The sequence below is a fragment of the Varanus komodoensis genome, unplaced genomic scaffold (genome assembly GCF_004798865.1).
Source record: "Varanus komodoensis strain SLA01 unplaced genomic scaffold, ASM479886v1 scaffold19, whole genome shotgun sequence".
Taxonomy (NCBI): Eukaryota; Metazoa; Chordata; class Lepidosauria; order Squamata; family Varanidae; genus Varanus; species Varanus komodoensis.
Window position 1 is genome coordinate 5200291 of NW_025335550.1, and position 16373 is coordinate 5216663.

General features: G+C 42.2%; 1 protein-coding gene across 6 annotated transcripts in view; it reads right to left on the minus strand.

Moving 5' to 3' along the window:
* Positions 1 to 16373, minus strand: part of ZNF423 (zinc finger protein 423) — a 314359-nt gene that overhangs the window by 222308 nt on the left and 75678 nt on the right. For 5 of the 6 annotated variants that reach the window (XM_044428042.1, XM_044428039.1, XM_044428037.1 and 2 more), the window contains exon 3: positions 7296 to 7496. In XM_044428042.1, coding sequence (XP_044283977.1) covers positions 7296 to 7392 — 97 coding nt within the window. In that variant the 5' untranslated portion in view covers positions 7393 to 7496. The remainder of the gene's footprint in view (positions 1 to 7295; positions 7497 to 16373) is intronic. The other variant, XM_044428038.1, reaches the window with a different exon arrangement.

Sequence of the window (16373 nt, forward strand, 5' to 3'; positions counted from 1 at the left end):
TGACGCTCCCTTGACCTATGTCCAAATGGTACCCTTCCTTTACTTCCATCTTTTCAAAAGGAGTCTGCAGCTTCTCCAAAAAGCACGGATATCCACTTTTTGTGGCCCCTTTTCAGTGCATTTACTTCTATGGTGTGCACAGTTCCTGGAGACGGGCAGGAAGCAAGATGGACTCTGCAACCAAGTCCACTGAGATGTTTGCTGCAGCTGCAGAGAGAATTATGGGAAAGGAGGGGGAGAATGACCCCTGGTAAGCCCAAGCTGTTAAGCATCCCATAGGTTGTCCACAGGAGAGTCCACACTGCATTGCTTGCTCACAGCAGTGGCTTGGCCTTCCCATAAGCAGCTTGAGGCATTCAATTATTAGAAACTTCCCGGAGGTGAGGTCCATAAAGGCCAGGGCAGGGGCATGGAACAGAATACTCCAGGCTTAAATTCTTCCTCAACCCCTCTGGATCCTCTCTCAGCCTCACTGGAGCAAGGCTTCTGTGCTTCACCTGCCTCTAAGGGCCGTTGCAGCGACAACTGGGGAGTCTGGACGTAGACTTGTATACACTTCACCTTCAGCTTCTTGGGGGAAGAAAAAAATAATAAATCAATGGAAAAACCTAGGTCCTCTACCTCAGAAACTTTTGAAGGATTCCCCATTCTGGATTGTTAAAGGTTTTCAACTTACATAAAGTCCTTGTGTATATAGATCTCCAGATATACCAGCTGTTGAATTAATATTCTGAGCATATCATGATGCATCTTTCTCCAGCCTGGTGAACTTTAGAGGTATTGGACAATAACTCTCATCCCATGCTAAGTGGGAATAATGGGAGTTGTATTCCCATACACTGGGCCGACACCAGGCTGCTACAGCCAGTGAGCATTATTCTAGGTGGAGCATTTAATGACATTTTAAGCTGTGCAGTCGCAAACATTCCACACCAAAGATCCCGTCCACCATAACAGAGCACTGTACAATTAAAACCACAAAGTCCCTTTGGCCGCAAGCTCACATGCAACCATTTAGAAGCATCGGTTGCCTCCAAGATAACAGTCTCGACAGCCAACTCAGCTTCCGTTTTGTTCAGACATCCTGCAAAGATCTCAACAACAGAAGAGGACCTCATGAAATGCTCAGGGACCCCAGTAGTAACCTCATAACGTCCAGTTCATTGATGTGCTAATGTGTTACATATACTCCATCATCAAGCTCAGAAACTGGAGAGGCAGAAATTTATGAGTAGCCACCCTGCCCCAGCGGGTGGGAAAATAGGTGTGGATGGAAGAGACAAGAGAAATCTTATCTGCAGTCCAAAAGACACTCTTTTTTCCTGGGATTTAAGATATGAGATAGCCATACACTGGCTCCCAGCCTCTCCTCACTAGGAAAGGAGAAGCAGAGCGAATGAATGAACAGAATTGGTTCCCATTTTTGTCATGCACACATTTTGCCAAACTCAAAGGCTTGTTGAAAATGACAAAATATAATCCAGCATCAAACAGTACATATAGAATTACTGACATAACATTTGCAAGAACAGCTGGCCAAAGGAATATACTGCAGTTGTCAAATATGCAATTTAGCAAACTTGGGTTTTACAGTCTATTTGAAGTACTGTTTAAACTCTTATTTTTCTTTCCTCTGTCACTTTTTTTAAGAAAGGAAAGCTTTAAATCAACATTAACACACTTCCTTTCTACATCACTGAAGAGGAAAGGCGAGGTGCTAAAAAAGCAAGGCTGCTCAATACAGTTTGGATAAGGAAGGGGAGACGTGACGGAGGTGTGGAATTATGCAGAGTGTAGCAAAAGCAGGCAGGTGGACATTTTTCCTCCGTTTCTGAGACTCGAACGCAAGCCCATCCCATGAAGCCAATTCAGGGGAGATAAAAGGAAGGGATTCTTCACATACTCCATGGAAGACACATCCATGAGATGCACTGATTGCCACGAATTCAAATAGAATGGAAACAGTAAATTCATGAAGCAGAAGGCTATCAGTGGCTCTTCGTCCTGATGGCTACAGGCCACATGTGATATCAGAAGCCGCATGCATGCGCACACCAGTGGGGGAAAATTCAGAAGTGCTCTGCACGCATATTCTGTCCACGGGCTCCCATGGGCAACTGGCTGACCACTGTCTGAACAGAACGCTAGACTGCATGAAACCGTGGTCTCATCCAGCATGGCTGTTCCTCTGTTGTTTTGGCAAGTTTCCCAGGTGATCCCCCTAGTTTCAAAGAATCAGAGAATACTAGAGTTGGGAGGGGCCATGAAGGCCATTAAGTCCAACACCAACTGCAGGACACCAATTCACACCCTCCCACTCAGAGGGCTGCCCAGTTTCTTTTTGACTGTCTCTCGTGTGGGGGAGCCCACGACCTCCAGTTGCTTCCACCTCATTTTCCCCTCTTCCATTTGTTGCCGCACCATTCTGCTTAGCCTAAGGTACAATTACCGTTAAGCAATGAGCAGTGCTGTTTAAGGCTGGTTTACTGACAAAGATCTTAAATAATGGCTGCAATGTTAAGTTCCACCCAAAATCTACTCCGTATTTTCAACCACTCCTCATACAATTTCACTCCATTTCCAGATCCCTCACCATCCTTCTGGAGGTGCTGCAGTTTATCAATGTCCTTCCTGACATGCATTGCCCAAAACTGGGTGCAGTCCTCCAGAAGTGCATTGAATTCGTTTATTTCATTTTCATGTGTTAGTTGGCTTCTAACAAAAGCTGCTCATCAGTTCTCTTATCAGTAAGAGAGGTTCTTCCCAAGGAAGTTCTCCAAATCTACTCGTTCCCTTCCTGGCTTTTTTATCATTTATTTATTAATTAAAAGCCTTTCTAACCCTACAAACATCTCGGGACGGCTTACAATAAATGGTGATTTGTTCCTGTAAAATATGTTTTTTCTCACTTTCTGCAGAAGCTGAATGGGATTCCCATCGTATGCAGGTAATTATGGCAATTGTGGCATCTAAGGATTAAAGTCTGCATTCTCTCACCAATGCCTTCTGTGCTATCACTACAGTGTCAACTAGAGACACTGTACAAGCATTTGTATTTTTGTATTTAGTGGTAATTTATTATGTTCTATTGTATTTCAATGTATTTTATTGTGTTGTAAGCCGCCCCGAGGCTTCGGCAAGGGGTGGCATAGAAATGTAGTAATAATAATAACAACAACAACAACAACAACAACAACACAATTATTATACCAAACCCCAGAGAACGGAGGGAGAGGGCAATCACATGGCTAAATAGTTGATTCGCCCATCTCAGATTTAAGACACCCATGTGCCACAACCAGCCAACAAAAATACATCTGCTTCCAAAATTGTTGCTAACTTTTATGAACGTAGGTGAATCTGTAGGATACTTGATATGTACGTGGACTGCATTTTGCCACTCTGGGTAGAGTCCAGTGGTGCCACTCCTTCAAGCTGAATGAGAACAGTTGGCCAGCTAGAGTTCCCCTCCCTGCTGTAAACGCCCCCTCACCGTTCACCTAAATCTGCTCCAGGATGTTGAAGGTCCCTCTGCAACAGATTTAGGAAGCACCGGGCAGAGGAGGGGGCAGGGAAGCTGTTCCACAAGCAGGCATCCACTGACGCCATGTTGGCTAAAAGCACCCTGCTTCCAAGACCCAGCGTTAGACGGAGGTGCCTAAAATATCTGATCGGCTAAGGGTCTTGTAATTGGAACAAAACTTATTTAAAATGAATAGAGCCATCAACATTTTCAACACAGGCTTTGCCCTGAAAGAAAGTCACAAGGATCAAATGATTAGGCTGAAATGGCTGTTAACCTCATGCCATGGCAAAGCAATTGTTTTCAAAATGGATTTTAACTTCCATATGCTATAATGAATTTCTAAGGGACTGCACTGAAATAGATGGCATATTCTATCCTTTGGAGTCATCACCTACGATATTGCACTGCTCCCAAATTGCAGGGTCTTCTAAACTTGAGTATCCCGAAGGAAGTCATTAGTTATATTATATTAGCTGCAATTGCAGCATTATCAACCCAAATAAATACCTTATTGATTTGGACCCATGTTAAGATGCTTAACGGGTTCAAACAAAGGAACAGGAATTTAATGCGGTAAGTAAATACTTGGCTATCAGAGCTTAGAAATAAGATGAAACTGTCACAAATTCAGAGATCTGAAATTAATGCAAGATATTGTTCAGGCATTTAGATAATCTAATACCTTCTTCAAAGTTCTTTTTTCTTCTTGCTGTGAACACTTGGGACAGATTCACCTGGCTAGAAACCCCAAGCAAACCCCAAACACATCGGCAAACAATCTCCAGATGTTTAAGACACAACAGAAACTCTGCATGCACACACATATATCGTGCCTACCAAATTCAGGCAATTTCACTCTTTCTTAAAAGGAAGAAATGAAACCCTACAGGTTGGGACCACCTACTTACCTTCATATTTATTAAACGTATATTTTGCCCAGCTGACAGAGATCTTTGGTGTAATTTACAATCATAATCGGCACCTATGTCACACATTATCTTGTAATGAGAACACTGTTTGATTTTAATGTATGCATATCCATTCTCAGCCAAAACTTTGCCGTTGAATCCATTGAGTTTGTAGCTGTTGAGTTACCAGCTATTAAAGAGAAAATGGGAAGCAGAAGCTCTCTACAAGTCCGGCTGCAAATCCACTCCCTTTTTTTTCTCATCTTCCCTCCCCATCTGTTTTTCCTTCTCTGATATGTCCCCCCTGACCTCAGCAAGACAGGCCACCCAGAAGAGCTTCAGCAGATGCCCTCCGGGAGTGATCCAAAGGGTCAAGTATTGCCGACTAAGGTGCACTGGGAAGCTCAGGCCAGGGAATCTGTGGGCCCACATGTGGCCAAAAGATGCATCCAACGTGGCTGGTATTTAAAATAAATAAAGATGACATTATTCTAAGGGAAAGTCTATTTTAAAAAATCTAGAGACCTGATTTTGCCAGCAATTATCATAAAGATCAAGGCAACCTCTTCGCAGAGAGCATTATCTGCAATTCAGAATCTATTAGAAGGATAAAAATATGTGGGTTTTGGTATCTCACAAAATCTTCAGATATATTGGTTCTACATAGAGAAGACCCATTTACATGAATGGGACTTTGAGTATTCATAACTAATTCAAGTCTCCTTTGCTTCAATATGCTTACATAGGACTAACTCTAGATACTGCTCTTAGGCTGAGAAAAAATCCAATGACTCCAGTAAGCCATGCTGGCTAAGAATTGCTGAGAGCTTCAGGACTTTTGTGTGTCCAAGCATACAGACTAGTGTATCCTTAAACTCTTAAAATGGTCACAAAGTGCAGGTCCATCTATTTGGAAGAGATAAGAATGCATCTGCTTTTTCTAAAGTACAGTTCATGCCACCAAAATGTTAAAAGTGAGAGAGCCTATTAAAATACGGACATATATGATGCTTCATGCGCTGAAGGCGTTCCTGCAGCTGCTACGCACCTCGGCGTACATTTCCGCAAGACAAGATGCTTCCCAGCACTGGGGACCAGCCCTAACCTAATCAAGCATGGGGGAACCAGGAGGAGCAAAGCCGCCAGCGGGAGCAAGGACGACAGCGAAGGAAAGAAGCTGCCCATTGTCCAACGCATTTATCATACGGAGAGGCGTGTGTCTGAATGATGCATGCACGGGCACGCATGCACAAGGAAGATACTCCGCATTCTGCCAGGCTGATTCTGTTGGTCTAAATCAAAATAACACTTTCACAGTTCAAAAGTGCTCTTCAGCTGGAGAGCTTCTTTTGCAGGTCTTTTTAACACATACGCTTACTTCAGAATTAGAAGTGGCTTGATACCTTTACATGGTTCTCATTTTAACAGCATCTCCCATCCTGTACCTACAGTTAAGTTAGGAACTCAAGACATACGACTGAGATGAAATTTGCAGAAAGGGAGAAAGAGAACAGCAAACTCCTGCCTGGCTGCAAATGGTGTGCCTTCTCCCTTACTCTCCCTGCAACACTTCTAACATGACCATATGATAGCTAGAAACTTCTGCTTCCATTACTTGTACTGATTGATTACATTTCAGCAGCCAAAGTCCTTTGGGAGATTTGCAAAAATTAAAACTCTAAAATTTAACATGAAAAAACAGAAGATAAAATGTTCAATCTTTGTAAAACCAAAGAAAATAAGACCAAGCCACAGCAGCAGGGTTAGAAGCACAGTCACACATTTAAAATAAACTGGAAGATTAAAAATGATAATAACTCTGTGGGAAGACAGCTTAGATTGTCTCAATCAGGACACACTCTACCCCGCACAAAAGCCTAGAAGGAAAAAGCTGGGAACTGAAGGGCTTCTTTTCTGTGTAAACGTTACAGGATGATGCTCTCAGCTGTGTTTTCACCAAACAACTGTTTTGTGGCATAACCAGTGTTACTAAAGCAATTAGCACACGGTACAATCTACATTTCATTTCTCCCAGTCCCCGGAAATAGAGCGTGTGCATATTTAGGGTCATAGCTTGGCGTAACATTTCACGAAGAGGACAGCAGCCCATGAAAGTGTATGCCACAATTCAGTTCTTACCCATGAGGCAGAGGTGAGGAACATGAAGTTCTCCAGAACCTTTGGGGCTTCAGCTCCTACCCAGCATGGCCAACGCTGAGGGAAGCACAGCCCAGCAATATCCCCTCATATCTGCTTTCGGGTGTCACAGCAATTTTTCCCAGAGCGTGCAGCCCCCTGGCAACATCTATGAATTTGATTCTGAGAAGCCAGCCTGGTCCTCCACAACCCGGCCTTGCAGGCATCTGAATTCTAAACGCCCGGTTTTCTTTTCTTTTTTCCTAAACCTGACCATTGTCTCCCGACATCTACTCACTGAAAAATAATTGCATTGACTTGAGGTGCTCCAAACACTTTGGATCTACCCCCAGATTTGCAGTGCTTAAAATAATTTCATTTCATGGAATTGCAGAAAGGGAGCCAGGCGGATGGGGAGAATTTCACAGGGAAAGTATCTGGAAGTTTTATTGCTTGTAAAAAGATAAAACAACACTACGGTGATTTTTTAAAAACCATCCAATATAATTACTGTCAAAATTGCAACTGGAAAAGCGGGGTTGCTTTTTATTTTAATTTTATTAAAGAGAAGTGAACAAAACCTACCCAAGGCACCACAATAAAATTACATTAACTGTAAAATTACATTATTAATTCTTTAATCTCACTCGAGGCCTCAAGCTGTTGCTATGTCCAATTACCCAGCTAACCACCTGTCAGAATTGTAAAGCTAGGTTTAACATCACCTCCAGGACAGCTGTGTGCCCTGTGATCCGTCAGGTCTGCCAGAGAGTCGAAGTCCTGCTGACAGTTATCGCAGGTGTAAATTGAGTCATCCTCCATGTCTTCATCTTCCTCATTTCGTTCTTCCTGACTTGTAACGCTGTTCCTCTCTTCCAGAGCCCGGCTCTCCCTCGTATCATTTTCCAGTTCTCTTCCCAAGCCTCCTGGAAACAAGAAACTCTGCTATAAATCTGCATCACGCGAAGTTTAAAAAGGAAACGACAGGCACATGCTGGAAACGTGGCTGCTATTTCCAGGTTGTTTCTGACCATTCTTGCAACCCGGATTAGAAGGGGGCTGTTTGGCTTTGAGATCTACACCTCCGCTGTTTGTTTATTGCCTTAAAAAAAAATAAAAATCACATCCTGATTTTCTTCCACTAGGGGAACTCAAAGTTGCTAACCGCACAGAGATGCAATTAATCAAGGCAATATCAAACAGAATGATAAAATATTATAATAGATTCAGCAGACAGAACAGATTATCTCTTCAGTTTCCCCCAAAGGCCTCTTTAAAGAACCAGGTCTTCTCAAGGCAGCGGAAGGTATATAGAAGGGGTGGGGAATCCATGTGCTCTTCGTCATGAGGTTCTAAGCACCTTTCACCAGTGGCAGCATAGTGAAAGCAATGGTCAAGCATTATGGGAGCTGTAGTCCGTAAAGATCAGGAGAGCAGCATGCTTTGGTCCTGGTATACAGTGAAGATTTCTTTCTGCTTATCTCCAGCATGGAAACTTGTTCCTTATTTCATCCTTTCCTCAAAGCAACAGCAATTGACTTCCACATGATCTCAGATAAGGCATAAAACTCTGAAAACTTCACAGCATGTAAATTTCACCTACTAGTTAGGGCTAGTGCTGTGTTTCAAGACTGAATATTTTCTTTCCAGATCAGAAAACGATTTGCATGCAAATAAATAAATCTCGGGGAAAAAGACAAGATGGTATCAGAAGTCAAAGCACATTAAAGGGCATTTTTAAACACCCAGAACAATCTTAATTAGTAGGACAAAGGGATGCCATGTAACGAAGTAGCTACAGGCTGGTTCAGAGAAGCAGAACTCATAGCTCAAGGATAGTCTATAACCACTGTCAGTATCATTACCGGATGCTGAAAGAACTGGGTGAAACCACAGAAAAACCGTGGTGAGCACTGCCAGGGACTACGAACTCACCTGTACAGAATGAGGGCACCCAAGCCAGTAGGTATTAAGGCATAACTTAGCTTTTAAGCACTGAAGGTCTCCCAGTGTATGCCTGGCCAAAGACTGTTTTCATAAGCACCTTCTGCATTTGCTAGCGTGTTCTCACTCCCAGAATGAAGCCATTTGTTTCCTCTGTGGGCAAAATACACCCTAGTGCTGACTTTCCCATAATCATTACACCACACAGACACCAGACTGGGGCAAACAAAGGTCAGCTTTGTCTCAAAGAAAGCACACAAAGTTTGCTTGGTATCTCAGTTCTTTTTCTGGAAAAAAAATTGCGACTTTAAAGCAAGTTGTTCAAAAGGTTGAGCTGCTCGTATTTTAACAAAATCTGTGTACCTGAAGAATACTCCCTATAGGCACCATCTAAAGTCCATATTTACAATATCGCCAAAATGGTCACTTTGCACAAATGCACAAAAAGATTGAGGAAACATGGGAGAATTATTGGATTGCAGTCCCAGCCTCTTCCAAGTTCAGGGCACTCAAGTGCCACCAAAATCCTGAAGTCAATGCTAAGCCAAACCTCTGCACATCACACTTTGATATAGCTTATTAGCCATGTATGAGCCTTAACAAGTCACAGTAAGTCCTTACTTCCCATCTCTTGTTTTTACTGAATACCGCTTGCTGAATTGTCCAGACCCAGGATTGTACTTAGTATTGTGTGCATTTAGTCCAAACTGTCGCTGCTGAAGCTACTTCCTGCCAAGTTAGCTTGTGTAAAACTGACACAGTTTATGTCAACCACAACTGCCAGTCAACCATCACAAAAAATGCTGAAGCAAATACCAAAGCAAATGCTCTAAACCTCTTGACCCAGCCATGTGGAAGGAAGAGGGAATGGAGAATTTACCAGCTCCAGCATCTCACTTCTAAGCCATCGTTAGGTGCATTAGTAGGAAAATTCATCATCCTCTAGATATTTTGGGCTACAACTGGGCAGTCCCAGCCAGCATAAGCTAAGTTAGGGGATAATGGGATCTCTACACCAAAACTCCTGGAGGAAACCAACACTGCAGCTATTTAACGAGAGCCACTAAACCCCAAAATTTGACAAATTTGCTGGGCTGAGCCAACTAGCATAAATTTGCCAATGGAAAAAACCACCATGTAATCTTTTTTCCCCTGGGGAAATAATCACAATGTGCAGTTTCCTTTGGATAACAAAGGAAAATTTTAAAATCTATGCATGCATGTTTAGTGTATCACAAGATCTCTCTCTCTCAAATCAACACATTTTGAGATTCTGAAATGGTCACCGCATAGCTCCACAACATCTTATTCATAACTTTAGCCATCCAGCTTGGGGCAGGTCACAATTTCTGGAAAGAAAAACTATTTTTCAGAATAGTAGTTATCTAAATCTGATGTTTCCTTTTCGGCATCTTATGCTCTTTTATAGCATGCTCATTTTATTTCAGTAAAATTAAGAAGGGAAAGAAGGCAGGAGTCCTTGCTGGCTCTGTACTACCAGTTGATGTTATAATCATAAGCCATACTTAAAGCCATGCTTTCCTCCAATGACTGCATTCCAATTATCACTTTCCAGTTTGTCTTATTTACTGTGTGCACCTTTAGAGCATTCTTGCATTCCAGACGCAAATCATGAACATTAACGCCAATTCAATCTCTTTAAAAGACTGCATGTCCTGTAGAGCTGATAGTTAATAAATCAGGATGCCAACTCACTGGTTTTATAAGGCTGAAACCTATAAAAAGAGTCCAAGTATATAAATTTAATTTAAAGAACTGCCATCCAAATCAGCATTCACCGCTAATGGAAAATGTTCAGACAACCACCTCTGAAGCCAAATGTTGTCAAAGCCCGGCATGTAAAAGTTCTGGCAAAACTTATCCAAGGGACCCATTTTTATCATTCATTTCTAAAGCAGCTTTAGTGCTCAGGGCATTTTGCAATTCTTATTTAAGCATCCCTCTGAGATTGCCCATTGATATATTCCATTTTAAAGCCTGTTTGAAATTTGCACAACCACCAAACGGAGACCTCTGCAAATGTTTCTGCATGGTGACAGAGAGGGGAGCTCGAGCTGCCATTGATGCCCCTGAAGAACTCTCGGCCAGAGCTGCCATTTTGCATCTGGTTCCACCAGCCCTTGATGGCATCTAGGGAGCCACCGGGTGCTTTGGATTCCCGGATCAAAGGTCAGAAACAGAGTCCTGACCTCAGAGTTGAATCCCCCTCACCTTATCTGCACGCGGCACAGAAAGGACTGGGCTGACTGCCTCTCCAAGGTCCAAGATTCAACCTCGGAGAGCTGTAGTTCAGGAAGGAAGCTGCAGATGCCAGGATACATGGTACCACAATGGCATGCAGGCCTCCCTCTTTCCAGATTGGCCATCCAGCTGAAGTGCCAAGCGGGAGGAGTGGCATGGTGAGGACTGCCCCATGCCCCCCCCCCGCCTGAACCTGGATGCTCGTAAAGCTCTGAGTCCGGGTGCAAACAAGGACTGGAGGTGCTGCGACCCTAGCAATCCTAAGAACATCAGAACCTCTCGTCTTGCTCCCATGACTGCAGAACCACCTTCCAGAAAAGGGAGAAGGAAGAACAGGAAAAGCCAAAGAACAGTACAAGAGCAGAGTTTTAAAAAATACTACAAAAACCTACAGATTGTAAGCAGCAATGGCTACAGTCCACTGGAATCAACAGTATGCATGTCCTCATTGTGATTTTTCTTACCGTTGGAAGTCCACAGCAATTTGTATTACTAGAGATTTATTTCTGTGGGGAGTCTTTACTTTTGAGACTGCCCACAATTATTGTTTGTTCATGCTATTATTGTATTTTAATTATATTTATGGGCTGCCTGGAAAACGTCAAATTCAAGGGAACTATACTCGATGATGATGATGATGATGATGATGATGATGATGGAGGAAGATGACAACAATGCAAAGTACACAAGTGTCAGAAATGTGTAAATTTCAAATTCAATGGTGGTCTGGGATTTTTTAATAGAACAACTACAAAAAGAGTATAAATGTAAAGTATACCTGTGTAAGAAATAGGCACGCACATTCTTTGCACATGACAGCACGTACATGTAGTACCTTTGTCGCTTTCTTTTAAGGAAACTCTGACCACCCTGCATAAAATGGCTCTTAGAATCCCATGCAGAACGTCCTTTTCCTTCTCTCTCTCTCTCAACAACAAGAGGAGTAAAAAAAGCACACACAACTGTAACACACAAACATAAAAAAGGGTCCAGCACATAGTTAATGGTGTCGGCTTCCCGAGACTTGCAACTTAATAAAATTGATCTCACTGCAGTACTGTAATGAAGAACGGTAGGATAAAGCTACCCCTGAACCATGGAAAATTGTATATTGTTACCTCCTTGTGACCTCCTAGCGCTATGGCCATTCTAACCTCTCCAAGCTGTCATTTGTATGATTTTGACAGCAGATGAGAGCAAGCACAGTGGAGGAAAGAGAGGCAGGGATGAAGTCGTCTTAATCGGGGCCAGTCTGTTCAACAATATTAAAGCAAAGCAGTTGTGCCAGAAGCACTCAGAACTCTACGAATAAAATGTCTAAGTAAAGCACAGAACATATAAACGGGCTCCCTTCGAATGCTTTCGATTCTGCAGCGCTGGAATCTGCAGAAAGCTGATTTGCACATCAGAGCAACAGGGGCTGTACAGATCAGGGCTGTAAGAACACAGACTGGGGCTCTTCAATGTTTCAGACCTGCCTAGGTTATTTATTGACTGGTGTGGTTTTCACCCTATTTTTGAGCCAAATAAGCACTGCAGAGCAGCTTACATGGATTACCAAAAAACCGGTCCTTGCCCTTGGGCTTATACTCTGAAAGGCATGACACAAAAGGAAAAGAGATTTGAAGGAGGAGGAAGAAAGCAAGGCACAGGCATCTGTGCTCCATTTCAACTTGCTTGCAGGGTTTTTTCTCCCTGCAGTGCTCCTTCCTTGCATACTGTATGGGACTCAGGTGGTCACAGAAATATTTACTGCAAGTGGCAGGGCAGGGCTTACACATTTTAGTCCCCATTTTAGGCTCAGCTGAGAGTCAGTTCATGGCCCAAAGTGACCTGGTGCATTTCATAGCCAAATGGGAACTAGAGTCCCAAGCCCTAATCCAACACTCTAATAACCACCTTACTGACTTTTTTAACAACCAAAGCATAGTCTACCCAAGATTAATATATCCCATGATTTGTTGTTGAAGTTGTTGTAGCTAGTTGCAAAGTCACTTCCAACCCGTCGAGACCCCATGGACAACATTCCTCCAGGCCTTCCTGTCCTTCACCATCCCCCGAATCCCATGAATAGTAAGCCACAAAAATCCAAGGGGAGGACCTGTGGTTTGTTTACATACAGCATAGGTACATTTCATCACGTTCCTTTCATAGCTATTGTCCATTTCCCAAGCTATTGTTATTTAAGAACTTTACACAGCATAAAAAACGGTATTGGGTAGGTAAGGTTGGAGTTGGTTTTGTTTACAAAATATGCATCCTTCCATTTATTTACCAAAACCCATTGTGGTCGTAAATGAGGCATACGTCAGGTCATGAAACTGTCTGGAAAGGGACTCTCATGCATGCAATGTTAATATCTATGCCAAGTTTAACATACCATGTGTACGTTAAAGGACTCTTAGCACCACCAATCAGAAGCCATTGTGCAGCTCTTTCATCCTTCTCCAAAAATTTTTGCCGGAAGAAAAACAAAGTGGAAGAGGCCATGGGCACGAGTGGGAAATAAGGGTGTCTTGAACCCATGTGAAATTCCATGAATGAGACACGGTGATATAATGAAAGCACCCACAAACACTTCCAATTATACATTTGCTAAAATTTTGCACATAGCTAAAGAATAGAGTAACTGTGCAAGTATTTCTAACTCTCAGGTGCCAGAACCAGGTTTGGCAATGGTCAGTTATTGGGAGATAAATGGTCACAGGCAATGTTTATAATGCAAAGTTTTAATGCTATGCTCTTAATCATTTTCTTCTGCATCACACAGATTAGTTTGTTCTCTTTATATGACGGAATTGATCCTTCATTTATTGCTTTACTCTAGTTTCTCTATACTAGTATATAGAAAGGTTCACCAATTAAATAAATACAGAAAGGTCCGCCAACTAAATAAACACTTATAGTTGGCTAGTTTTCAAGAATCAGAAACAACTAATTAAAAACTGGAGATGGAATGCAGATAATTGGGCACCACCACAAGAAGTATCTATGTGGCTTTTGGAATCCGTGTGGAAGCCGAAGGACTTCAGCTGTGAAATGTGAAGCTCTTTCTCCCCTTTTCCTCTTGCTGATTCAGCATCTCTTACCAAGAACCAGCCAGATATTTTTGCTCCTCTTTCCAGTAAACTCCGATCCCACTTGGTTCTAACAAGACAACAGCATGAAAGGTTCAAATGCCTAGGTGACTCACTACCTGTAATCTTTCCAGGGCTGGAAAGTAAGCAAGCATGAATTAGGGATGTATGCTGCACCAACCCTTGTACTTCTCCGGGAACCCTCCATGAAAGAAATTAGGAGAGTAAGTACTCGGAGGAGGGCTTTCTCTGCGGTGGCGCCCAATCTATGGAATGCGCTCCCCAGAGAGGTCCGCCTGGCGCCGTCGTTACTGGTTTTTCGGCGCCAGGTAAAGACCTTTTTATTTAAGCATCATTTTAATTGTTAAAATATATGATCTGGCCAGGGCAACTTCTTCTTCCTTCTCTTTTCTCCTCCTATATTCTTTATTTACTTATTTTATACTGTTAATTTTAATTTTATATTATTATGTTTGTATCTCAGTGTATTTTTTGCATTTTTGTATTTAGAGGTAATTTATTATGTTCTATTGTATTTCAATGTATTTTATTGTGTTGTAAGCCGCCCCGAGGCTTCGGCAAGGGACGGCATAGAAATGTTATAATAATAATAATAATAGTAATAATACTTCCAAACTCTTTCTGAGAAGGACACTTCATTCAAAACAGCAGGTGCTATGATCCTATCTTGCTTTCACAAAATACACATTTTAGCACCACATTTTCTTTGCTCAGAGACTGAACAATGGCGATGCAACGCTCTCAATGGACATCCAGTGGCAGCCATTCCTTCAGGCTACCGCAGAGGGAGAAGTGAAAAGCAAAGCCACTCCACCAGCTGTGCTAAAAGACAAGCTCCACTTGGATCTTCTTCTCCCATGACTACTTCCGTTCCAGCCGGCAGCTGGAAGAAGTACTACGCAACTTTAAGACACTGTGCTAGAGTCTTCATCTCTGTTATCTTTCTATGTTAGGTCCCTTGGATTGTAAGCCTGTGCACAAGGAACCGCCTGGTTTTTAGCAATTATGTGGGTCATTCTACGAACATTTTTGAACTGAAAAGTGGGTTGAAGGCACTCTGAAATAAAGTCTTGGGCCTTAGGCACAGGTGCACACTAACTACATAATCACCGATCCTCAGACAGATAGCAAACCTGCTCCAAGCGCTTCGCCTGTTTTCACAGTGAAAAGATCCATAGCTAACCCTTTGGTTTGTCCAAGTGAAGCTAACTCATGATTCCGCACGTTAAAAGAAAGCTGCAAAGTGGTATCCTCCATTGCATGCCCATAACTCCTTAGGTATCCAAAATTGGTTATCTATTATTTGGCCCTCTGATATTGTCATGGAAACGTTATGATCTTGCCAACTATTCTACTTTGTCAGATGAAGTCCTGACACTCTTTCAGTGCCCTCTGAGCTGGGTGAAAGGAGAGACACGTGAAGGGCATTGTAGACACACACTTTCCCAAGAGGGCCAAGCTTACTCATACTCGTACCAACATTATATCCAAACCCTGGGGGTAGCAACGCAGTGCTTCGTTCATTCTGCATGTCGCTTTCATTCCATTTATTCTGCTTTATTTTGCCTACAGGAATTTGTTGTTGGTGCTGTGTTTTTATTTATTATTTGCATTCCACTTGATCCATTTTATTATGATGTTTACTCTTTTTAAAGAGAGTGAGTAGTTTTTAAAGACTCTGTTCCAAAGACAGCTGCTTTGGATGTTACTTTCAAAAGAAGAACAAAAAAAGGGCTAGAAGTATTTCTTTTTTTCAGTAACTCAACAAAGTCACATGGCAAGATGAGAATAAGAGCAACAACCAAATGCTTACTCGGTAGTTACAAGAATAATTCAGTTTTGTAAAGTTCCCACCCAGGGTGAAAATGGTGCTCTCTTTTTACTACCACGTCTTCAGAAGTCAGCCCTACAGCAAGAGAAATCAATGGATAATCTCTCACATCTTTCCAATACGTTAACCATATTCGGACATCTCACCAAACAACAATTTAGTATAATTCGAATAAGCTCCACTGACTGCTGAGCTTGCTTGCTCACCTGCTGACGTCATCCGGAGTATGGCTGTGATTTAACACAATAACCGAACCAACTGCATACACTTGGTATTTTCCTTTACATTTCACCATATGGAAAAACCCTTAGGAGAGCGTCTTGGGCACACAGCTGCTTCCATCTGCCTCCAGAGATGCATAAACCCCACCTTCTTCAACTTTTCTGTCTTCCAACCAAGCAATGATACTGCTTAATTTAACAAGTAAGTAGAAATCCTCATTAAATGCCGCTAATTTTTTCACATTGATCAAACCGTGAGTCATTTTATTTTCCATTACAGCTGAAATCTCCTACAGGAATGCTCATATCAAGTTTCTTTATTTTCACCACCAATAACATGTCATTTTTAATCAGCTTTAATCCTTCTCTTATTGCTTAAGAATTAGGAAGCAGTTCCTTTGTCTCTTTATTGCTATTCTTTTTTTAAGGCTCATTATGGAAAGGTTA